The 22,981-nt window shown below is 37.6% G+C and overlaps 1 protein-coding gene across 1 annotated transcript in view; it reads right to left on the bottom strand.

Moving 5' to 3' along the window:
- Window positions 1-1,733: 1,733 nt before the first annotated feature.
- The window catches only part of UMAD1 (UBAP1-MVB12-associated (UMA) domain containing 1), a 33,562-nt gene continuing 12,314 nt past the window's right edge, over window positions 1,734-22,981 (bottom strand). Inside the window, exons 3-4 of the mRNA XM_042471041.1 lie at window positions 21,557-21,642; window positions 1,734-4,475 (exon numbers count right to left, since the gene is read on the bottom strand). Coding sequence (XP_042326975.1) covers window positions 4,224-4,475; window positions 21,557-21,642 — 338 coding nt within the window. The 3' untranslated portion in view covers window positions 1,734-4,223. The remainder of the gene's footprint in view (window positions 4,476-21,556; window positions 21,643-22,981) is intronic.

The raw sequence follows: 22,981 nt of genomic DNA, 5'->3' as shown, positions 1-22,981 counted from the left end.
TCCACTTTGAGTACTGAGCATAAAAAAGGAAGCATGCTGATTACCTCTGTAATTTTAAATCAAGTGTAGGCCTGTCAGAGAGTTTGCCTGTTGTTCCATGTCACAGAACCTTTGAAGAATCATTTATGGCCCGGTTAATAATTATAGTTATTTTAATTTTTGCCAACTTGTGATTGAACATTTCTCTCCCCCACTCAGTCCAAATCCCTCTAAACAGAAACAGATTGGAAAATAAAAGGTATCAGACTTCTACAATGCAGATGAACAAACTGCTTACCTTGTAACTGAAGTTCTTCCAGTGGTTATCAGTACACTTATTCAGCTGGGTCTTGTACCTGCACAGAGCCTCCTACAGAAAGTTCTCTAAACTGAACACACTCACCCCAATTCCTCCCAAAGCTCATACTCATGTATGCATCTTTAGCCGCTCTTTACTTCCACAGTCCATTACCGTAATAGTGCTGGACCTACAAAAGAAGAGAGAAGGTTGTGCAAGTGCACAGATTACCATTTAAAGAATAACACTTACAGGTAAACAACCTGTTCTTATTTTTCATAGTTTCTGTGCCTCAAACAGGTAGTGGGTATGTCAAGCAATGGGTGATGCCAAAATTGTCCTGCCAAAGGATGCAAAAGGGTCTTCTTCATCTAGTTTTTCTAGATCCTTTGGTATTGAGGCAGTATCAGTCCTAGAGGGTTCTGTAGTTGGCACCTCCTGTACTGGTTGATTCACAGTGCTAATCAGATCATGGATAGTGAACAACTTTAGAGATGCCAAGTCAATGGTGATTGACTACTTGCATTGATGTTATTGGAACCAAAGTAGAGACCAATTGTGTCAATGTAATTGTTTCAGTATTGGTTGCTAGGTCTCACTGCTCACTCTCTGCTTGTCTTTTCCCTCATCTTTCCTGTGGACTGTCTCAGGACTGGAAGGTGATATTTTATGTGATGAACTTTCTGAAGTTCCAGTATCACGATTTGTTTGGTGTAAGAGAGGTCTCTGTTGTCAAGTACCTCAGTCTCAGCGTAGATGGTATTATCAGTACTGAAGCTGATCTAGTTTGTTCCACTTCAGAAGATACTGAAGCCATGCTGTATGTATGAGGCTGAAATCAGTCTGTTTTTTGGTTGACCGGTTTGGACTTGGTGTTGATGCGGGTATCTTTTGTTAATATTTTGAGAGTGACTGTCTTGCAAACTGAAGTTGAAGTATTAAGCACTACTACTTAGTTTGCCACACTGTATGGACCAAGTTTCTTCCGTCTTCCATATTCTTAGAAGACTGAGAATCAATCGAGTAGTGGCCTCCTTGTGTTGTTTTTTTTCAGGTTCATCTCACATTGTAAAAAAAAAAAAAGTCACCTTGTTTCAAGATTATGATTTGGAAAATCCTTTCCTTCCAAAATCAAGACTACTTTTGAAGGAAAATGACTGCTTTATACTGCTTGTGATATCACAGCTAACTCACAACATATTATAAAAAAAAAACCACTAACAAATAGTAGTTTCTCTGATTTCACAGGATCCTCTAAAGATGTATAAGTACACAATAGGAATATAATATATTCATAGAATCATAGAATCGTAGAGTTGGAAGATTGCTAAAGACATTCTTGATGAATGTCACCATTTTAAAAAATTTCCTCCCACGTTACATGACACAACAGTCCAATACCCAATTATTAATAACTGGGTCTCTTTAAGTCAATAAAATCTACACTAGAGACTACTTGACATTGTTCATTTTATTGTATTATTTATTATATTACTGTATTTACATTTATGTAATATTCTTACAAAATACACTAGTAATGCATTTCACAACAAGCAACTTAACCACCCGTAGTACAAATTCATTTTTACAGGAGCCAGAATACAATCCTATGCTATGAAAATTACTGTTATCTATAATGAAAATTATATATTATAGAAAGTTTTGTGTGTGGGCATTTATAGTCTGTGTGTGTGTGTGTGTATAAATACATAAGATACAAAATAATGTTTGACACAATAATAATAGGGAAATATTTCTGGGTTAAAACTAGTAATAGTAGAAGTATCACTATTGAAGAGGTCAAACTGTAAATGATTAATTTAATGGTAAATCCAATTAATTAATTCAAATATACAACACATATGAGGAGAGATTAAGCTCTCACTTGCCAGGAAATGCAGAACAGATTCTAATTGCCTTATAATATGTTTGTTTCCTTCCTCTGGTAAATAACAAGATATCATAATATACCTTTTCCAGTTCTGCTGCTGCTACACATGCATTATTAAGCAGAATTAAAAACATATTAGATTATTCAAGAGATCAGTTTCATTTAATAAAAACCAATCATCTCCCATTTAATTTTATTAAAACACAGGCTTGTGTTTCAAATATACATAGAAAAGAACCTTACATGCAACAACTCTATTAATGAAAGGGAATGCACATTTAATCATAGTTTTAACAAATATATTACATAGGCTTCACGTTTTTCAAAATAAAATCTTAAGTTTTCACATGAGAAAAATATGCACACACCAGCAACTGAAGTGAATATATCTGTTACATTTATTACCATATACTGAAACTAAAGATTATTAATGTGGAACAAAACTCTTAAGCTTTTAAATGTCCAAGTTGCCCATTTCCTCTAAGAGTCTTATCTTTGGCATACCAGAAGTATATCCTTTCCCCATCTCACTCTTTGTAAAAAGAAAATAAATAAATCTTGCACAAAACAAATAATTATTAATAAACTTCACAATAATAAGAAAAGTTCAGCTAGGGGTTAATTGAAATGAAGACATGAAATAAATGTTTGGATATGACACCATCTAAATTAGTTAGACATTAAATTATTTGATGTTTTCCAACAGGTAAATCCTAAATAGCTAAATCAGTTTTTTCATCTTTCATTCATACACACTGAAAAAGGAAAAGTGGTAACCAATACATACACAGATTTCAATGTTTCTAGTGGCTATGGAGGTTTGCAATGAAAAAACTAATTAACATATATATATATATAGACCATGAACATATGTAGAAATGAGAATAAGCAGCAAATGAAAAACTGCTGAAGTCTCCATGAAACAATCTGAAAACCTCAAGACCAGAGGAAGTAACATGGCAGTAACACATATTGCACTGCAGATGTAAAAAATCAGTTGTATAGGGAACCGCAGATTATTCTTCAAGATTACTCCCACTTAACAATATTTCAAGGCTATTGTAACAAAAATTACCAATTTATTCATCATCACATATACACTGCCAATTTATAAAATTAAAGTGCAAGTGAGACTAATGTAATATGTGATCTCTCTCCTGAAAATATAAACTCTAAACCAAGGTTACTCAAGCAACCTGGAACTCCAGCGTTCTGCCAGGTGTCGCCAGGGGTTCTGTGAAAGATAATGACTAAAAACAACAACATAAGTCTGCCATTCACTTGGGGGTTACGGTGTGTCTTCATAAATGCTCTTACAGGTGCTCAAAACCGATTCAAGTAGTTTCACAATGCCTATATTCACCTAATGGCTGTCATGATGTTAAAACTTGCAGGTGTATGTTGCACAATGGTAGGTAGTGCAGTGACTGAGGCATTATGGGCTGGTAAAGAATACACACTAAGGTGCAATAGAGTGCTCTACCATCTAGGAAGTCCCAGGACACAATGAGAGCCCTTAATGCATATCAGAAGTACCAAGTGCACATTGGAACTTTCCTGCTGCTACCCAGATAAACATCTTCACAATTTACTAGCAGAGTTTCATTGCATGTTTGCAGTGTTCTTATGGATTTGTAAAGTTATGAAAATCAGACTGTGATGTATAATCTTGGCCAAATTGAGCTATAGATAACAATCATTTTTATGCAGGGATTCTCTTGATGCTGCAAAATTATTTGAAGGGTTCCTCCTGGGTAAAAAGGTTGAGTGCTGCTGCTATAAACTAATGCGACCAATGGGATAGCCTTTTTAAAATGCAAGAGAATCACTGCTAGATTGCTTCAAAGGAGTTCAAATTATAGTCAAGTTTGTTGTAAAAGAGTTGCCAGTTTAGGTACTTCACAACATTGTAAAGTGCATCACAAAAGGATGGGAAATGTTAATCTTTAACTAGACATTATTCTGATGGTACATCATAGAGAAGGAGGGTTATTTAACACATAACAGCTGCACATATTACTTCAAGTGATCACAGTGCATGTTTAAGTAATTCAACTATGATTCACACAACACTGAATTTTCCAGTGTAAAATCATACCAAAATCTTGTTAGATTGTCATTGACATCACAAGAGAGCAAATGTCTGGAGAGGTCATTGCAGGTATCTTGTACTGCCAGCACATGTGGCGCAAGAGTGAAAGGTACATCACTGAGAACTTCCAGCATAGAAGAACTGCTTTCCACATTCTGATTTTTTCCTGTGCCCACCTCAGTTCCTGTCAATTTTGATCGGTTTTCAGAATTTGTCTAAGGAAACAAAAGAATAGGAAAATGAACCATGAATTTTCTTACAGTAGACTTTTCATACAATGTAGTAGGTGCAAAATCATTAATACATGTCATGATAATGTTTCATGTCGAGCTAAGCTCTTGTAGTAATAATAGGTTGAATCCAAAATTATAACTGCCTAAGATATGCACAATGAAATGAATGGGACATCAACTAACTTAGGTTCCACTGATTTCAATGGATCTATTCTAGGTAAAACTAATGTTGGGCTCAATTCAATCAGTATTCTTGAGTAACAAACTTAATACTTTCTCTGATCTGAACAAGACCATATCTACATTGTCACTAGTATTAAATAAATAGCTCTTTTTATATAGTTTTAAAAAATCTGCACAGAGGCATCATTTTAAGCAGACAGTACTATGAAAAGATTAAAGAGTTATTTTAGAAGTCCCAGTATGCATTTAAATGACTTATTCCTCTGTCAGCAAATCTTAAATCAGTTTACAAGGGTCTTTCCTCACAAGCAGTTCACTATGTTTTTTTCACTCAGCCTCCATCAAGAATGTTCTATCGTGGGGAAGACTGCATTTTTCAACTTCAAAAACAACAACAACAACAACAACATTATTTTTGGAGACAGAAGATCTTATACTTTTCCACACAATGCATGCATATAGGGCTTCCGTTATTAAGCAGGGTGAAACAGCCTAAAGGAAAAAGAGTTTTGTTCTCTAAGAGCTTCAATGGCATGTAAAACTATGGCTGCATCCACACTGCAGAAATAATCCAGTTTCATAGAATCATAGAGTTGGAAGAGACCACAAAGGACATCCAGTCCAACCCCCTGCCATGCAGGAAGACCCAATCAAAGCACCCTCAACAGATGGCCATCCAGCCTCTGTTTAAAAACTTCCAAAGGAGACTCCACCACTCTCTAAACCTCTCTAGAGGCTAAGGTAATGTGTTCCACTGCTGAACACCTCTTACCGTCAGGAAGTTCTTCCTAATGTTGAGGTGGAATCTCTTTTGACACTATTTTAACTACAGTACATGGCTCAATGCTATGGGATTTTGGGAACTGCAGTTTTGTGAGACATTTAGCCTTCTCTGCCAGTCACCTCTGGTGCCACAAAACACTACGGTACCCAGAATTCCATAGCACTGAAACATGCGGTTAATGTGGTATCAAACTGGATTATTTCTGCAGTATGGATGCAGCTAGTAACTATCAATATTGGATCATATTAGGATACATCAACACTGTGTATACTAACAAAAAATGTTCTAGTAGGCATACTGCTCTCTTTCAACTGAATAAGGCATAATCAAATCCCCACTGTTTGCTAAAATACACCCCTAGGAATACCTGTTTGCTGTATAGTTGTGGCACATACATAAGACTTCAAATAATGATCTATAGAAATACAGCATGTCAAAGGAAATGTATTCTAAATATCTACACTTTTTAAAGTGAGTTAGAAAAACTTTGTATATCTTCCTATTTCTTTGTGCGTAAGTGAAGCAAACTCGGTAAATCTAAAACGCCAAAGTGTCAATAATGGAAGTTACTCTTTTATGCAGCTGAACTGCAAGTACTAATGAATGATTTACAGAAATGCTGCTCTAACTCTTCACCAAACAAAAGAGGTTAAGCTTTTGTTCTTAAAGTAAAGCCACCCTAATTATCACCAGTTGCAATGCATTGTTTCACAGAGTGTTGCTTTTCAGTCCAGCATGGTTCTTTTACTGGAAATGCCAAGAGTGATCTTAGTGTGTGGAAGATAGCTCCCTCCCCTAAGATGCTTGGTGCTCCATCTTTGGAAACGTGCATTTAGCTAAACAAGGTTGAACATGTCAACCTTGAAGAAGCATGTGATGTACTGTAGTTCATATCTAAGAAGTCATTATGGTTTAAAAAGAAAGAATGAAAGAAAGAAAACTAGCTCATTAATACAAGTTGTCCTCATCCCTTCACCCAACCACAAGCAGCTTTTGTGCATTATTTAAAGTTTTGATAACTAATTGTATCTTATTTTAAAAGAAAAAGCTATTTAAAAGATATTTTGGGGTTTTTTAATTTCAAAAATGATCTGGAAACTAGAATTGATTTACTTCTGCTGTCCAGTTTAAAGGCGGGCCCTATTCATGTGCAAGACTGTCAAACAAACATTGAGGCTATACAGACTGGCAAGAAACGCTGGTGTTGGGATGGAGTGGGGGTGTGGCAACCACCTGCCAACTGCCCTGACCTCATCCTGATGCTGTCATCACACCACCTGCCTAACCAGACGGTGGGCAGCATCACTATGTTTCTGCGGTGCAGCATTTAGACATGCTGCACCGAAGAAAAAGAGAAAAGCCAACACAGCGGCACCAAGGGAAGCTTTCTGCCGCTTCTTTTGGAGCTAGCAAATTGCTGGATTGGGGGCCGTGGCATGTAGTAGCTGCAGCCCTGATCTGGTGCTCAAAGAGGCGAAGGCAAGCCACTCCTTTGGGGCTGTCTGTTTAGCCCCATACAAACCTCCAGGCTGCATGTGATGCCTGGAGCAAACGTTTCCAACTCCTGCATTAAAGCCACAAGCACAGATTTTCACATATCCAGGTGTTAAATATTGCAGGTGGCAGTGTACTTCAAAAGAATATACAGCTGTCCCTCCATATTCGCTAGGGTTAGGGGAACAAGACCCCCATGAATATGGAAAAGCCGCAAATAACAAAAACACTGTTTTTCTGAGAGGACACCTCTCTAGGAATCTCTAGGTCCTCCAGTGCAACTCTGTGGTCAATGTCCAACATACACTGACCATAGAATGGCACCGGAGTAGCTACAAATGGTCTTTCAGTGCAACTTTTAGTTAAAGCTGACCACAGAGTTGCACTGGAGGACCTAGACGGTCCAAGAGAGAACATATTAATGAAATCCGTGAATAATCAAATCTGCAAATATCAAAGCCGCAAATATGGAGGGATGACTGTACAATACTCCACTCATATTTGTGGGGGTTAGGGGAATGAGACCATTGCAAATATGGAAAAACTGCAAATAATCCTCCATTCAGAAGCTAGTTAAAGGGAGGGGTGGGTGGGGGAATAGGAGGAAGAGCCTGTGCTCCTTTTTCCCCACCCTCCTGTTTTTTAACTGGCTCCCTGGCCCTTTCCCACCCTGATCACTTTCTGCCCCAGGGGCAATCGGGCAGGGAAAAGGAAAAGAAGCTTCCATCCCCCAATTCTCTTTCCCAGCCAGATCGCTGCCTGGGCTGCTCGGGCAGCAATCCAACTGGGAAGGAGTCCTGGAGGGGGGGGGAGGGAGGCTCCTCTTCCACTTTCCCATCCCATCGCCCCCAGTCAACCCAGGGAGCGATGGGGCAGGCAAAGGGTCCTGGGGGGATGGAGGCTTCTCCTCCATTTGCCAGCCCCATCGCATTCTGGACAGACCAGGGAGTGATGGGGCAAGCAAAGGGACTTGGGGGATGGAGGCTCCTCCTCCCTTTCCCTGCCCCATTTCTCCCCTGGGAGCCCAGGGAGTGATGGGGGCAGGGAACAAATCATGGAGGGATGGAGGCTCCTCCTCCCTTTCCCTCCCAGATTGCTGCCTAGCCAGGAAAGTACAGGAGTTGGCACCTGGGCTTTTTCTTCTGAAGGGAAAAGCCCAGAAGGGAGGGGGAGGAGGAATGCTTGGGCTAGTGGCCTTGATTTCGTGAATAATCGAAACCACAAGTGTCAAGACCATGAATATGGAGGGCCGACTGTATATCCAAAGTGAGTCTTGGACCAGGTTCTATTTCTTATGGTGGAGGACCAGTTTAAGAAAAAACATTTGTTTCCATTTATACATTCTTAACCTAACTAGATTATCCAGGGAAGGCTTATTCAATATATAATCACATCAATAGTGACCATGTCACTAAGCTAGGACATCTTATGAGCAGTGCTGTATTTGCTCTTTGCAATGACTTGGAAGTGCCATGAGACTATCAGACTGTTTTATAATGCTTATAGAAGCAGCATTTAAATATTTCAAAATTTTAACTCCAGACCAAATATTTCTATGCTAAAATCTAGTGTAAAATCTATCAGGTACCAGGTTCATAATCCTGAGATTGCCATTAACCTAGAACTGTACATAGGCTGCAACTACCAATATTGCATTTTAAAGTGATTTTCTCCTCTCTGCTCCAATTTTCTTCCTTCTGTCCAATCTGTCCCTGTCATTTTTTAAAAAAATGTCCTAATAATGAAGCAACACTATCTCCTTTTTAATGTTATATTCTGATTTCTTCTTCCATTGCATTCTTACATTTCTTTGCAGCAATACAGTACAAGGAAATTATGTAGCTATAGCAACACAACTGCATGTATTTCCTTCTTTCCTAGCACGATTTCAGTTTACAAAAACAGTTGAAAGGAAGCTCAGTGGAAAGTAAAGGAGGGAGAGAGGGCAACTATAACTACTGGTTCACTCCTATGGTTCTTAAAACATCAGATGGCTCTCATTAACTTTTTCCAGTTCAGTCTGAGCAAATCTCAAATACGCTGAGAAGGCAAACACTGCTTTTTCTGTATCCCTTAAGTAGTATACCATGAGTTGCAGTGTGTATCCATAAATGATTAGTAATAATATCTCCTTCCCATATTAAACTTTTTCCCCTCAGGAAAACGACTTGAAGAAGGAATGCCATGAAAGAAAATTTTAATTCAGCAAAGTTATTGAGATACAGTAAATAAGTCAAATTTCAGCTGGTATATCATACAACTGAAAATTTAGCACAGCCTCATAACAGAAACAGCAATTTCATGAACTTAATAGTTCATTAGTTAATTAGTCCAAGGCTAATTAAGTTTCTCTGAATTCAGGTTATATTATTATATTTAAACCCTATCAACAAATATGAATGGTACTTTAACCTTCTTCAAAATGCAGAACCAGACTGCAAAGTTGTGAAAAAGTTGCAACCACAGGAAACCCTTAGCACATAGCCGGCACAAAACTGCACTGACTGAAATCAATGGACTTTTAACAAAATGGCCAGGACAGAATGAACAGCTTTACTAGCTGAGTGCCCCAAAGTGTTTCTTGAAAAAGCTCTCCTCCTCCCTCTAGTGCTGCAAGATAGGAGAACTAAAATGGAGGACAAGTTACAGAATCAGTCTGTGATGTTGCACAGAAGCAGGGATGGACAAACTTATCTGTTTGATCCAAAATTAATCTGGAAAAACTGATTAATTAAACTTATGCCTGCTGGACATTGGAGATTAATTTGTACTAAGTTGAAAGTCGTGGAGACCTTAAGACTCTAGCATATTTTTGACAGGGAAGATGCATAGTTTAATGATAGAGAATTGTCTTTGCAAGAATATTCCAGGCTCAAAAACTGGCATCTCCAGTTAAAACAGACTTCAGGTACCAAGTGCTGGGAAGAGTCTGAGTCCTTGGCAGTCAAAATTGTTAGTACAGGCAAAATTAAATAACTACTAGATCAACTTCATATGATCATGACCCCCTCCTGAACATGTCCATAAAATTTCTGAGGTGGGAGAAAAAGTCCTAACCTGCACCAGGAGGGATGAGTAACTCCTTATGAGGGAGGCCCTGTCATGTGTCTAACAGAAATAGGGCTAGAACATTTGATAATATCACTGAACATTCACTAGGGTCTATCTCCAGGACGCCTATGACCTTTTGAACTTTTTCAGACCCAGTGTGAACTTGTTTAGGGCATTCAAAGATTTTGCTTTTTTAAAAAAATTCCACTTCCCTGGGCCTTTGGATTCTGGCCAAACATTTCTCATTGGTATAATGAATTCATTTGAATGGACATATGCATAACAAAAGGAACTACACATGAATTAAATGAATTAGAAACAAGGAGTTTAAAATCAATGATGATGAGCAAAAATACAAGTCACCATATGAATAGCAATGTAAGGCTGTGTTCTGTACAGAAGATCTTATCAATGTAGGTTAACATTTACTTTTCAGCTGCAGCAATTAACTATGCTTTTCCCATACCCTTCTTTGGACAAACAATATCTGTGACAAGGGCAAGGACAGTATCTGTCAACCTCAAGATGTCATGCCAATTCTAGCAGTACTAAGTATGGAAGTATAGGACTGCCTAACAGTACCTTATCAATTTTGTTAACTTGCCAAGCTGGTTCCAACAGGCATATCACCACAAAACTGTATTGCAAAAAGTCAAGGTTATAAAAATGTTGCATGTTTTCAATACGTTTAGCTCAAGTATATAATTTACAGTAGTATGTCTGGAGAATGTGATATTGTACATTAGGCATGCTGATTCTACTTCATATTTTCCTTTATTTATCTCTCTTGCACCACTGCTAAAAATGTATTCCATTCAAAACATATTTAGACATTTAGTATACAAGTGCTATATCATAATTTTTAACTAGGGTATGCAAATTTTACATTATAAACCCAGGAATCATAAATAAATTTCATTTCATCAAGTGATAAAGATTTAGTAAAACAAACAAGCATTTTTCTCCTTTAGCAACATCCTCATCGTAACAGTGTAAACATTATATTTTTAGAATTCAATAGTACAAACCCACAATGAGAAACCTAAGGCTACTACAGAGCTAGAGGGGCAAGTATTAATTAAACGGGGGGGGGGGGGGACTTCATATTTGTAGTAGGAAGTGTGGTTCACATTTGTAGAGGATTCCGCACAACAATGCTGCTATAGCATTTGTAGAGAAAAAGGTTACAAATCATTTCTGGCCAATTAACCTCACTAGGTCACAGCTACAGGACAACGGGTAACAGTACCCTGAATTACACAAGAAGGCTCTTGTGCATCCTGGACTTATTACTAGACTGTAGAAAATACTGGATCAGAACTTGGGAAATCTAAGTTTAAAAAAACCTATTTGGTCATGAACATCATTGCATCTTATACAGTAGTTATTGTGAGAATAATAGTGGGAAAGAGGATCAGTTACACAACCTTGAGTTCCTTGGAAGAAAGGCAGAGTATAACCTGGAAGAAGAGACTCCTCCCTCCATAACTGTCATCTTCCGGCCTATGAGGGAGTTGGCCAAACAGGCCCAGCTCCACCAGGGCTAGCCTGAAGAAGAAGAGCCCTCCTTCCAGTCCATCTGCCTTGGTCCAGGCCTCAGAGGGAGAGAAGAATGCTGGACCTGATCCCCTCCCCCCCTCACCATTCCCTTCTCCTTTTGTGTCATGTCTTTTTAGATTGTAAGCCTGAGGGCAGGGGACCGTCTATTATCCCTTCTCTGTTGTAAGCCGCCCGGATTCCCAGTGATTGGGCGGCATATAAATAAATCCTATTATTATTATTATTACAATAAATAAATAACACCAGGATCCATGGAAACATTTCCAAGAGCTAGAGCTAGAGTGTAAGCTGGAATGCAGTTGTTCAGATATATTACTTCATCCACCAAGAACATATACGACACTTTGTTGCACCTTCTGATCCAAACAATCTAGAGGTCTTGTACCATGCACCAATCACAGCAGCTAATACAGTGCATATAGAGAATTCTAATACCTGAACAGATACAGTTCTAGGTAGCAGGCCAGGTCCCAACTTTGGAATTAAAGGCTCCTAGATGATGTTCTTGGTATCCTGGGCAGTATCTATGGAGGCTAATGAAGTTAAATACTGTGGGAATGAAATAGAAACCCTGCTGCCATAAGCTCTTTTTTTTTTTTTTTTTTTTTTTGGAAAGTATTGCATTTGGTCAGGATTTAAACTTTCTGCAGTTCCCTGGCTGGATGCCTGATACACATTAGAAGACAAAACAGAGACTATGTAACTTATAAGACAGCAACTGTGGCCAAGATCTTATAACCCAGGAGTGTGCAAAGTGTGTCTTCCTCACGTCTGTTGAAGTCTTTGATCTCTCCAGATTCCTGCATGCACACACACAAAAAAGGTGAACTGTTTCTTCTGGAAGCCTCCAGGAGTGGCAATTCACCTTTTAAACAGGTTGAAGCTTCCCCTGCATCAGAAATATCTCTTCTCAAGACTTTTGCTTATCAACGTTTTTGGCAATCCATGAGGCCTCTGGAAAATCCAAGAAGCAGAACGTTTGCCACTGGATCTACCACAGTTCCCCACCCAAGCTATATGTTTTTACCGGAGCACAGTTATCCTGGATCCTGTGGCTGTGCGACCAAATGAAAAGGTCTCCCATAACACCAAAAAGGTCAGAGGTCAATTTTATCACACAAGGGCACTAGGGACCCTGCTTTAGGCCCAGGAAAGCCAGTGTGATGTAGTGGCTTGAGTGTTAGACTCTGGAGAACTGGGTTTGAATCTCTGCTCAGCCATGGAAACTCACTGGGTGACCTTGGGCAAATCACACTCTCTCAGCCTCAGGGGAAGGCAACGCAAAATCCTTCTGAAAAATCTTGCCAAGAAAACCCCATGATACGTTCACCTTAGGGTTGCCATAAGTTGGAAAACACTTGAAAGCACACAACAATCAACAAGAAAGGCTGCATTACAAGTGGACGGGTATATGGTCCTGAATCTGCAAGATCTGGGCAGGGCTGTTGATAACAGAATGACTTGGAGGCCTTAGGGTCGCTATAAGAAATGACTTGAAGGCACACAACAACAAAGAATAACATGGAAGTCAGCCAAGAAGTAAAGTGGAACGTTATACTCTAGAGCAGTGATTCCCAAACTTTGGTCCTTCAGATGTTTTGGACTTCATCTTGCAGAATTCCTGACTGTTAACCAAGCTGACTGGGGCTTCTGGGAGTTGCAGTCCAAAATATCTGCAGGACTAAAGTTTGGAAATCACTGCTGTAGAGATTGGGTCATATTTAGTCATGTTTTTAAAAACGGGACCGGGGGGCAGACTTTTCCCATTCCTATTATCCTTTATTTTCTAATAAACACAAAGCTTAGAAATATAAAAATCCTTTAGACAATGTAGTCCAAACATGCCAGTAAGTCTTTTAAACAACCCAATGAGCCAAGACTAGAAGTATTTACTCTGAAAGATGGCTACTATGAATTATTCTTCATTTTCATGTTTTATACAGATTGTCTGTCACAGCACGTTTAACACAGTGAAACTCAGAACACAAAATTAAACAGCATACTTTCTCAACTCTAACAGAAAGAAGTCCTAGAAACTTTTGCCAGCTCATATAATTTTGCATTACCCCACTTATCTCTCTAAAATGGTTCACAGGGACACTTCCTGAATTTAAAGGCTATCTGATATACTATTGGGAAGGTAATAGTGACAGTGAAGTCACAGATGCAAGTTAAGGTTTGGCTCTAAAATCACTAAGATGGCAAGTAATGAAAATATTCAATTAGCTGTTAGAAATTAGTTATCGATAGTCCTAGAGTCACCATAGTGTAGCAGTCTGAGTTTTGGATTATGATTCTGGAGACCTGGGTTTAGTTTGCTCAGCCGTAAAAACCCATTGTGTGACCTTGTGTGAGTGACATACTCTCAACCCCATAATAGCTTTTGGGTCGCCATAAGTCTGAAACAACTTGAAGGCACACAACAACAACTAGGACTGAAAAGACATACCTTACTAATATCAAAGCTCTGGAGTTGGCCACAATTCATAAAAGAAACAGGATCTCTTTTAGCAGCAGGTTGTGAGCACCAGCAAAAGAACTATAGCAGAAAACAGCCCATTCTGCTCCCATATTGAGTGCCAACAATGTTCCAGTCTATTTAGGGACTGGAAAAATCAAATCAAGTCTGAAGTCATTATCGTGTTACCAAATATTTATAAGGTCTGTTGCAAAAATGTAAACACTTTGATGATATAGATGATGATATTGTAAAAAATCTTGAGGAAGTCTGCATATTCAGCCATTCCTCTCCATCAGCTGAATTATTAGAAGAAAGAACATCAAGGATTGTTATAAACTAAAGAAATATTTTTCACACTCTCTGGATCTTTAACCTTGATCTACTTTGTTCTGAGGTTTTTTGTAGATTCAGTCAAACACACACCCCTTACCTGATACAAGGAGGCAGTAAAGAATCCAGCATGCTGACCTCAAGACATGTTTGTTCACTTTACATACTACTTTGTCTCCTCAACAAATCTGAAATATGCCCTTTTAAATAGCCCAATATAGAAGCACCACAATAAAAAAGAGACAGAAATGGTAAGATTTCTATGTTAATTTTTCCTTACGCTATCCTTTCAAAGAACAATAATATGAAACAAAGTTAGACTATAATCTAACAAACTGTCCAATGTAATCCAGCAAACCTCAAGGTTGCACAGGGCTTTGAATCTGGGTTTCCAGCTCCTAGTTCCTTATGACCATGGTTTCTATCTTACATCTGTCGATCTACTATTAACATATTAGCAATAATAAAGAACCCACATTTATGTCATTTAAGAACAAAGAGTAGTGTAAGATGAACAGATGGGTTTTCTAACAATCATCCCTCTCCAAAGATTAATTACTGTACAAGAGAGACTAATATTAAAGAGATAAACGATCTATTGTCTTCCGACAGAAATAAATACTTTTTTTAACCCAAGAGAAGCTTTGCTATATGATTTGTTTGTTTTTGTGTTAAACTAGAAAAAGACTGTAGATCAGAAAGATAAAGGCAAATATCAATCCCTAATAAACAACATGATCCTTTCAGTCAGCAACCTGCAGAAACATGGCTTTTTATTCAGTCTGTTTGCTACTGTTGTCTGAGAGATCTCAGTTCTAGTTCAGCAAACTGCTCTGAATTGCACATTACTGAAAAGTCAATTTTGTTCCTTCATAATTGTAAATCTCAACTTGAAGAACTTGTCCACTGGCACCCCCTTAGATGAGCTGAGCAATAGCATCACCATGGGGGTGAATTTAGGTCCAGGAGAATTACTATGATCAAGATTTCAGTCTCATACATGTCAGCCCTGCCTATGAGTAAGCAGTTGAAAAGAAATGGTTCAGGCCAGCAACAGAAAGCTATTCCCAAATAATTTGTATGAGTGCAACAAACATACACACGCCCAACAACAAGAGTGGAAGAAACAGAGAGAACACACTTTCCAAGGATACTTCATGTCTTGAACAGAATGCAATCATATTGCGCAGGTTCCTACACATTAAACAAACGGGTATTTGCTAGGGGACAAAGTTGAAAGTGCTTGGATGCATAACCTTGTATGATGATGTTTTGCAAAGAACTTTTTGACATGCAAATACATGAAATATGACTCAGCTTCTTGTTTATTCATAATCACATATGCATTTTTGTCTCTATTTCAGTGTGCAGCTTACGACTGAGACATTCATCAGTTTCACAGCTTGTTCTTTGTAACAGGCAAGAAAACAAAGATTTAATATCCGTCAATGTCTACAAACGTTCTAGAAAAAGTGATGCATTTCTTTTATCCCCTGTCCGTTTGTTGTACCATGCTGACACTCCATTTCATGGTTGCTGACATCAACGAAAAATGGTCTCCCATCTTTCATTACCATGCCATTAATGACTATGGAAGTTATAGACTGATTTTCATGGTTCCATATACAGGGGAAAATGGTATGCATGGTCATGAAAATATTTTAGCTTCATGCTAAAAAAAATAAATTCAGATGTCTATACCAGCAAAGCCAAATTCTGTGCTTTTTATTAATTTTTCAGGCTTATTTTGCAATCTGTATGTCTCAATAATTGTTCTAAGTTACCAAAAAATGGATTATTTGACCAGAGTTTACCTATTTAAACAGCAAACACATCTTCTGGTGGATTCAGAAATATAGTTTAAAAAAACCCTGTTTGATGGCACCATTTTGAATTAGCTTTCTAACATATTTTCCTCTTCCATTTCTTAATTAATTTTTTAAATTTAAAAATTACAAAAAGATGGAATTAAATAATTACATTCACCTAGCATGTGGATCTGCAGTTGACTATGTCTTAGTTCTTAAACATCTCACCAAGAAATACGTCGCTCCAGCTAAAGGTGTACTTTTTACGGCCTTTGTTGACTTGAAATCTGCATTCAATCTTATCCCAAAATACAAACTCTGGGAAAAGTTTGAAGCCACCAATATTGACAAATGGTTACTAACCTTAATTCGTAAATTGCATGAGAACTCTTTGCAATAATCATGGTAATACAACAAGACCTATCCCCTCATTTAATGGTGTAAGACAAGGTTGTGTTTTAATGCCCACTCTTTTTAATTTCTATATTAACTCTATGATTATGACCTATCAGAGATACCATCACATTTTCTGATGCTGTCAAACAGACCTCTGTCAATACTCACCTGTGCAGACGACGTGGTACTCATGTCACTTACAAGAATATGCCTAAACAGACTTTTGAAAGCCCTGGCAAACCACTGTACAAACGACGGATTAAAAATTAACTATAATAAAACCAAAGTTATGGTTTTTTTCTAAAAGTCATTTACAGTACAAGTAGACTCCCAATAACCATATAGAGCAGGTGTCTTTCTATAAATACCTAGGTATTACATTCCATGATAAGGGAACTACCAAACTACACCAAAAAATGCAGTATTGAATACTCAAAGAAGTATTAAGGCTTTATGTTCTTTCTTTTATAATAAGGGAGGTCAGTACATTCCAACGGCTCTCTAGGTATTTGTTGCCAAGATTTTAGCACAAATACTATATGGTTCTGAGGTTTGTACTGAGATTGCTTAAACAAAATTTTTAAGAATGATTCTAGGCATTCCAAATTGTGTCCCCAATGCTACCCTTCGTTTAGAAGCTGGTTTATTATCTATTGAGGCACGCATATGGATCTGTAAATTCAATCAATGGCTAAAATTGCTTTTTGTCCCAGTTGGCCTAGCCCTGTTAATTCTAATTGATCCTTTTATTTCTTCTTGGAAGAAATCCTTGACTCTGAAACTTTCCTCTATTGGGCTCTCACTGACATTAATATCCTCGCTAGGCTATGACAAGGCGAAATCTGTCATCTCGCAGCGAATTAGGGACATTGATTATCAAATTCATAAAGGTCAGTCAGCCCTGTATTTTATTGGGGAATCTGGAAGGCCTGGTAAGCATGTTAGATATTTTGTGTATTTGAATATCCCAAAGTTCAGGAGAGCTTTCATGTTAGCAAGATTCAACATCCTTCCATCTTCCATTCTGGAGGGCAGATTCAAAATGATTCCCTACCATAGTCGATACTGCTCTTGTGGCACAGAGGAAATTGAAACAATCAGTCATGTTCTCTATAGTTGGTCCTTATATACAGAATTACGTGCTACTCATATAACCCCAATTATTCATCAGCTACCTGGTAGACAGGAGAAATGTTATGTTGACTACTTTCTTGCAGATTGTAGTGAATATATAACTTTTATAGTTGCTAATTTTTTGCAGCTGCTATCACCTGTCGTAAAATTTTTTTAAAACAGATGCAGTAATTGTTATCGACATTTTATGGCCAAATTCCTGTAATAGCCCATAAGATTTTTGTCTTCTCATTTAAATTAATATCATATAACTTTGTATAATCAGACTGATTATGTTAATACACAAGATTCTGTATTAATTTTTATATTTTAAAAATTTTCTAACATAAAGGGTTATCAAAATTACATGTTCTTGAAACGATCTCCGAAGAGATAGATGTGTCGATAGCGGCTAGTTAAATGTCCATACTAAATTTATATTTTAGAATATTAGTGGCTTTTCTTACAACAAATGTATATAGCCTATATCTTGAGGTCGAATGTTGTAATCACATTTTACTTATGTTGTGTACAGATGAGCATATTTTCCTTAAATTTCCTGAATACCTTTTACTGCTTTGTGCTGGCTGTGTGCATAATAATAAATGTTGTTGTTGTTGTTGTTGTTATTAAATTGGTTACCAATTACTCTAAGACTCTATTCATTCCAAAATTGTTTAAACTACTTACATTGTTTTTTAAATCTTATATAAGATTTCACTCCCAACCTGTTTGTACAATCCACGTTACAGTGGGCCCTTACCATCCATGAGAGTTTGGTTCTTGAATCCCTCTCTAAAGGGGAAAAACAACCATGCAGTCACACCCCATATTATTCAATGGGTGGCGATGTGCGTAGGTCTGTGTGCATGTACCACCACCATTGAATAATATTCAGCAGCAATATGGGCGGACCTGGAAGAATGCAGCACACCCACCATTTTGGGTGCTTAAGGTAGAGCAGAACAAAGCACCAACAGTCACTTTTAATAAGGTTTTACTGTATTAGCCTCTCTGCAGAGAGACAGTGGTAGCCATTTTAACAGGGGCTTATCATATAAGACTTAGGAGGCATGGCAGTCTGCAGAGAGGTTAATACAGTAAACCCCTACTAAAAATGGTCACCACAGTCTTTCTGCAGAGAGGCTTACAAAATAACATAGAGAGCAGGAAACACAAAATTCCCAGGATGCTGAAAAAGTCACTAGTAGTTTGTGTTTATACATGGCTGGAAAAGGCTACATGGATAACATATCTCAGTGTAATCATTTTTCATGCATTTCCTTCCATAGGAATAATTCCAAGGACTCAGACATTGGTGCAAACGCAATGAAACTGGTCTTTGGGGGACTTCTGCTACCTGCCATTTTATATTATAATTTCATGTGATGATCCAATAAAAATAAAACTGGTGGCAGATTGTGAGGTGAGATAGCTGCCATTTTAAAGAGATACGGCAGTAAAAACAGAAGAAGGAATATGGGCAGCAGCTGTCTTGTGGTATGTTCAGTTTCAGCTCTTCCATTCAGTTATGCACACAAGCATAATTTCTACTATTTCTGCCATTCCTAATTTTCCTGTAATTCCCCTTTTTTCTTTTTTGGATTTCGCTTTTTTATTTTTATTGGCAACAGCCTTTTGTATGCAGAATTACTTTTTCTTGCTTCTAATGCCAATAGTCCTCTGATTTTTTCCAATCAGCAACAAACTATTTATGTCTTTTCATTTCCCTGGTTTATTTTAATTTGTCTGACTTTATACTACTGTACTGTACTGTCAAACCTTTGGCACGATGCCAAGCATTTAAACTGCCTTTCAAAAATTATCAGTTTTTTTGGATCACACTCAATTGCAAAGGCTTTTACTATCTAGTTGTTTGTACTAAATTAAGACTATTATCATTAGTCCACTATTTACAATGCCACTCTTTTCCTAGAAACATGTCTAGCATTTCTCTGTCACTTTCTCTTTAGTTGCTTACTAGATAAATGTTCTCAAATTCCTCCCTACTATGAGAACTAGCTCTAAAATAATAGCCCTTTGCTGCTTGTTGAATTTTATGTCACAAATTGCTTTTTTGTTTTAAAAAAATGGACAAAACATATCACCGATATCAGGAGAAGTCAGTTGACAGTGCTACAATCATATATTGTAAAGTACAGCCATATTTCTTCTCAATCTGTTCATTTAACATTCCCCCCAAAAAATATTTCTGGTTTCATCTGTATTCTAATTTTAAAAATATCCTCCAATATTAAATATATTTGAGTCCAATAATTCTGTACTTTATCACGTGAATACCACATAGGGTAAAATATCCCTATCGTCTGTTTACATTTTCAATATCTGAACTGTTTTTATACATTTTTGATAATTATCCAGTGTTAAATACCATCTGTACATCATCTTATAAAAACTTCTCCTTAAATCCTTAAATCATAACTGTACATTTGTTCTCTTTGTTTCACTTGAATTGTGGAACCAATAATTTGAGCCCACTTCACATGCAGTCTTTTACCTGTTGGTCTTCAGTTTCAAATCTCTATCAGTACATAGCCGAATTTTGAACTCAGACGTGTTTATTAAATTCTTGGATGTTTAAAATCCATTTTTAATCTTTCAAATGAACAGATAACCCATTTGAGCCCAGCTTGAAGGCATGGTATTTAGATGCACCACGCCCCAAGCGGAATAGAAGCCGGATCGGTGATTACACGCCAGCCGGCTTCTCTCTTGCTTGGGGACGTGGTGCTTAGATGCCACTTTCCCCAGAGATGGCTTTTGCGGAGGAAAAGCCAGCTGTATTGGCGAAGGGGCGGCTTTTTTCACACCAAAAAGGAGCGGATCTTATCTGCTCCTTTTGGGGCAGAATCTGGCTGAATTGGGGCCAGACATCTGTTTGCCCTGGCCCTGATCCGGCCTAAAAGGGGCATCTCTGTATGCATATATATACCAAATCACTCATTAAACACAGAATCTTTTTTTCTGAAATCATTTTAAGTAAGCACCTAAAAAGTAAAATCCTTTATACTGAACCAGATCCATTACACAGTATCATATTCATTATTAACAAATGTCTGCATATATACTTTGCCTATAAAGGTCTATAACTAATGGTGAGTGAGCAGTAAAATCTTAAATACAGTGCGCCCATATCATACGGAGGCAAGCCTTATGTAGCTTCCAGCATATTCTGGAAGTCACACTGGAAGAAGTGGTGCCGTGTGCTCAGAAAAGTAGGCGCACACGCTGCACACCACCACAGGCACAAGCCCCATTATGTTTAATGGGGCTTGAATATCTGCGGAATTTCCCTTATGTGAAGGGGTCTGAAATGGACATGATGGCATGCTTTACTATCTAGGTAAGTGACTTTACAATTTTGGCCATTGGAACTGTCAAAATCTAAGAAAATCTGACCAATCATAATACTACTCAATATATTTATAAGCCTCGCTCCTGCCTCTCTCTAAAATAAAGGTTAGTTTTAAAGAGTTCAAAGAAATTGCTTTCTTTAGTCTAGTAGTAATTTAATGCTATGCATGCAACAGCTCTGATATTTTATACATTACAGATTCATTTTCAGTGATTAGAATAGCTTCACATAGTTGATATCATACAAAAAAACCTTTAGGTTTTGGCATGACAAAGCTGTGATTTTCCATTTCTCCTTATCTGAAACAGTGAAATAGTGACTTCTAATACAGCACTGATAACAAGAGTGCTAACTGCCTCTTGTTCTTTGGATCACTTACAACAATTCAGAGAAATTTCTGCAACCTTAACGAAAAACAAAGCACAACAGGTCACATAATATTTAGTAACCCCTGCTATAACCAGCTGCAATTTTTCTCTAAATAGCTTTAAAGTTGGGCATTCTGACCTGTGAAGTCTGATCACTCTCAGATCCAGTCATGTACAATGAAGCTTTAACTGCAGAGTCATTTCTTTCTTCATTAACTGTACTGCCTACAAGAAATGATACAGTATTAATATATGTTATTAGTTTTATTCATGATTACAAATTTTCTTACAAAGTACAAGTCTGTTAAACTTCTTCCTTTCCTTTGAGAAATGTGTAATTCATACTACCAGGCAGGATTAATTTGTTGAGTTCTTTTCAAGATAGCTCAAGAAAACACTTAGTGCTCCATTTGCTTTAACCAATTTTATATTTCTTAAAATTTTATCAATGGTATGAATAAAAAGTTTCAGTTTCACAAAATGTTCAAAACCCATTACAAAACCCAAACACGTTTATACAAGTACAAACATTATTCATTAAGGGGACAGTCATGTCAAATTATATTTCATCAAGAAACTCTGTTTGCACAAGTTAACATAAACAACATTTTGTATTATAACAAATGTACTTCTCAATTCATAAGGATTTAACTGAAAAGAGTGGTTCCCCACTCTAAGATTTTGTTTTACTATGTATTTCTAAGTGGTTGTCAGTTGAGGAAGAGCTTGCTTTGGGGCACACTAGATCCCTGGAAACTAACATTTATGCAAATCAGATCATTTTCCTCTTTATCCTGAAATCTCCTTTCTGTTCTGCTTTGAGGTCTTAATGGTGTTGCCAAACACATGCCATCCTTTGCAATTTTGTATCAAAGCAAGATCGCAACACAAAGGTAGCCTGAGAAAAAAATACCACAGTGAGTATCAGCAACTGCTTTTGAATAAAATCGAATTCTTTCAAGCCTTTTCAAATGGCCTAAAAACACAGACAGCTGAAAACCTGCTCACACTAATATGGAAAACATTGTTATGACAGTCTCATTTGGAGTACACATACTTGAGTGCATAACCGTGTATGTACTCATCTAGTTTTGACCATAACAGACAGCCAATACAAATTCTATCTTTCATTATGACAAAATTTGCTATTGGCATGATAAGGAGAAAGCCATTTGGAAGGGACTATACTGAACATGGCAGTCTTAAAATCTGTGTCTCCGTAAGCACCTTGAAGTGCTGGCAATGCATATATTTACCTGACAAGTGCAGCAATCACTGTAGGAAATTGGGATATACACATTGGTCCAGTGGAGAGGGCCACAGGGAAGCAAAAAGCTCAGAAGTATGCACTGGCCTATGATTGTCCCACCCTTCCAGTCTCAAAGTGACATTTTATGACTAGGGAGGGTATTGAGTAAGAATCATCTTCTATGGTATTGAATAGGAATGGAGAAGCTATAGTTTTGTCCTCTGATTTTTACTGCAGTGAAACAAACAACTACCTGTAGGTGATTTCCAAAATTCCTGAGGATGTTTTGTTCTGACTACAGATCTTGAAAGCCAG

Source organism: Sceloporus undulatus, chromosome 6 (genome assembly GCF_019175285.1).
Source record: "Sceloporus undulatus isolate JIND9_A2432 ecotype Alabama chromosome 6, SceUnd_v1.1, whole genome shotgun sequence".
NCBI lineage: Eukaryota > Metazoa > Chordata > Lepidosauria > Squamata > Phrynosomatidae > Sceloporus > Sceloporus undulatus.
Note: the sequence above shows the minus strand (reverse complement) of the source record. Positions and strands in the feature narration are given on the sequence as shown.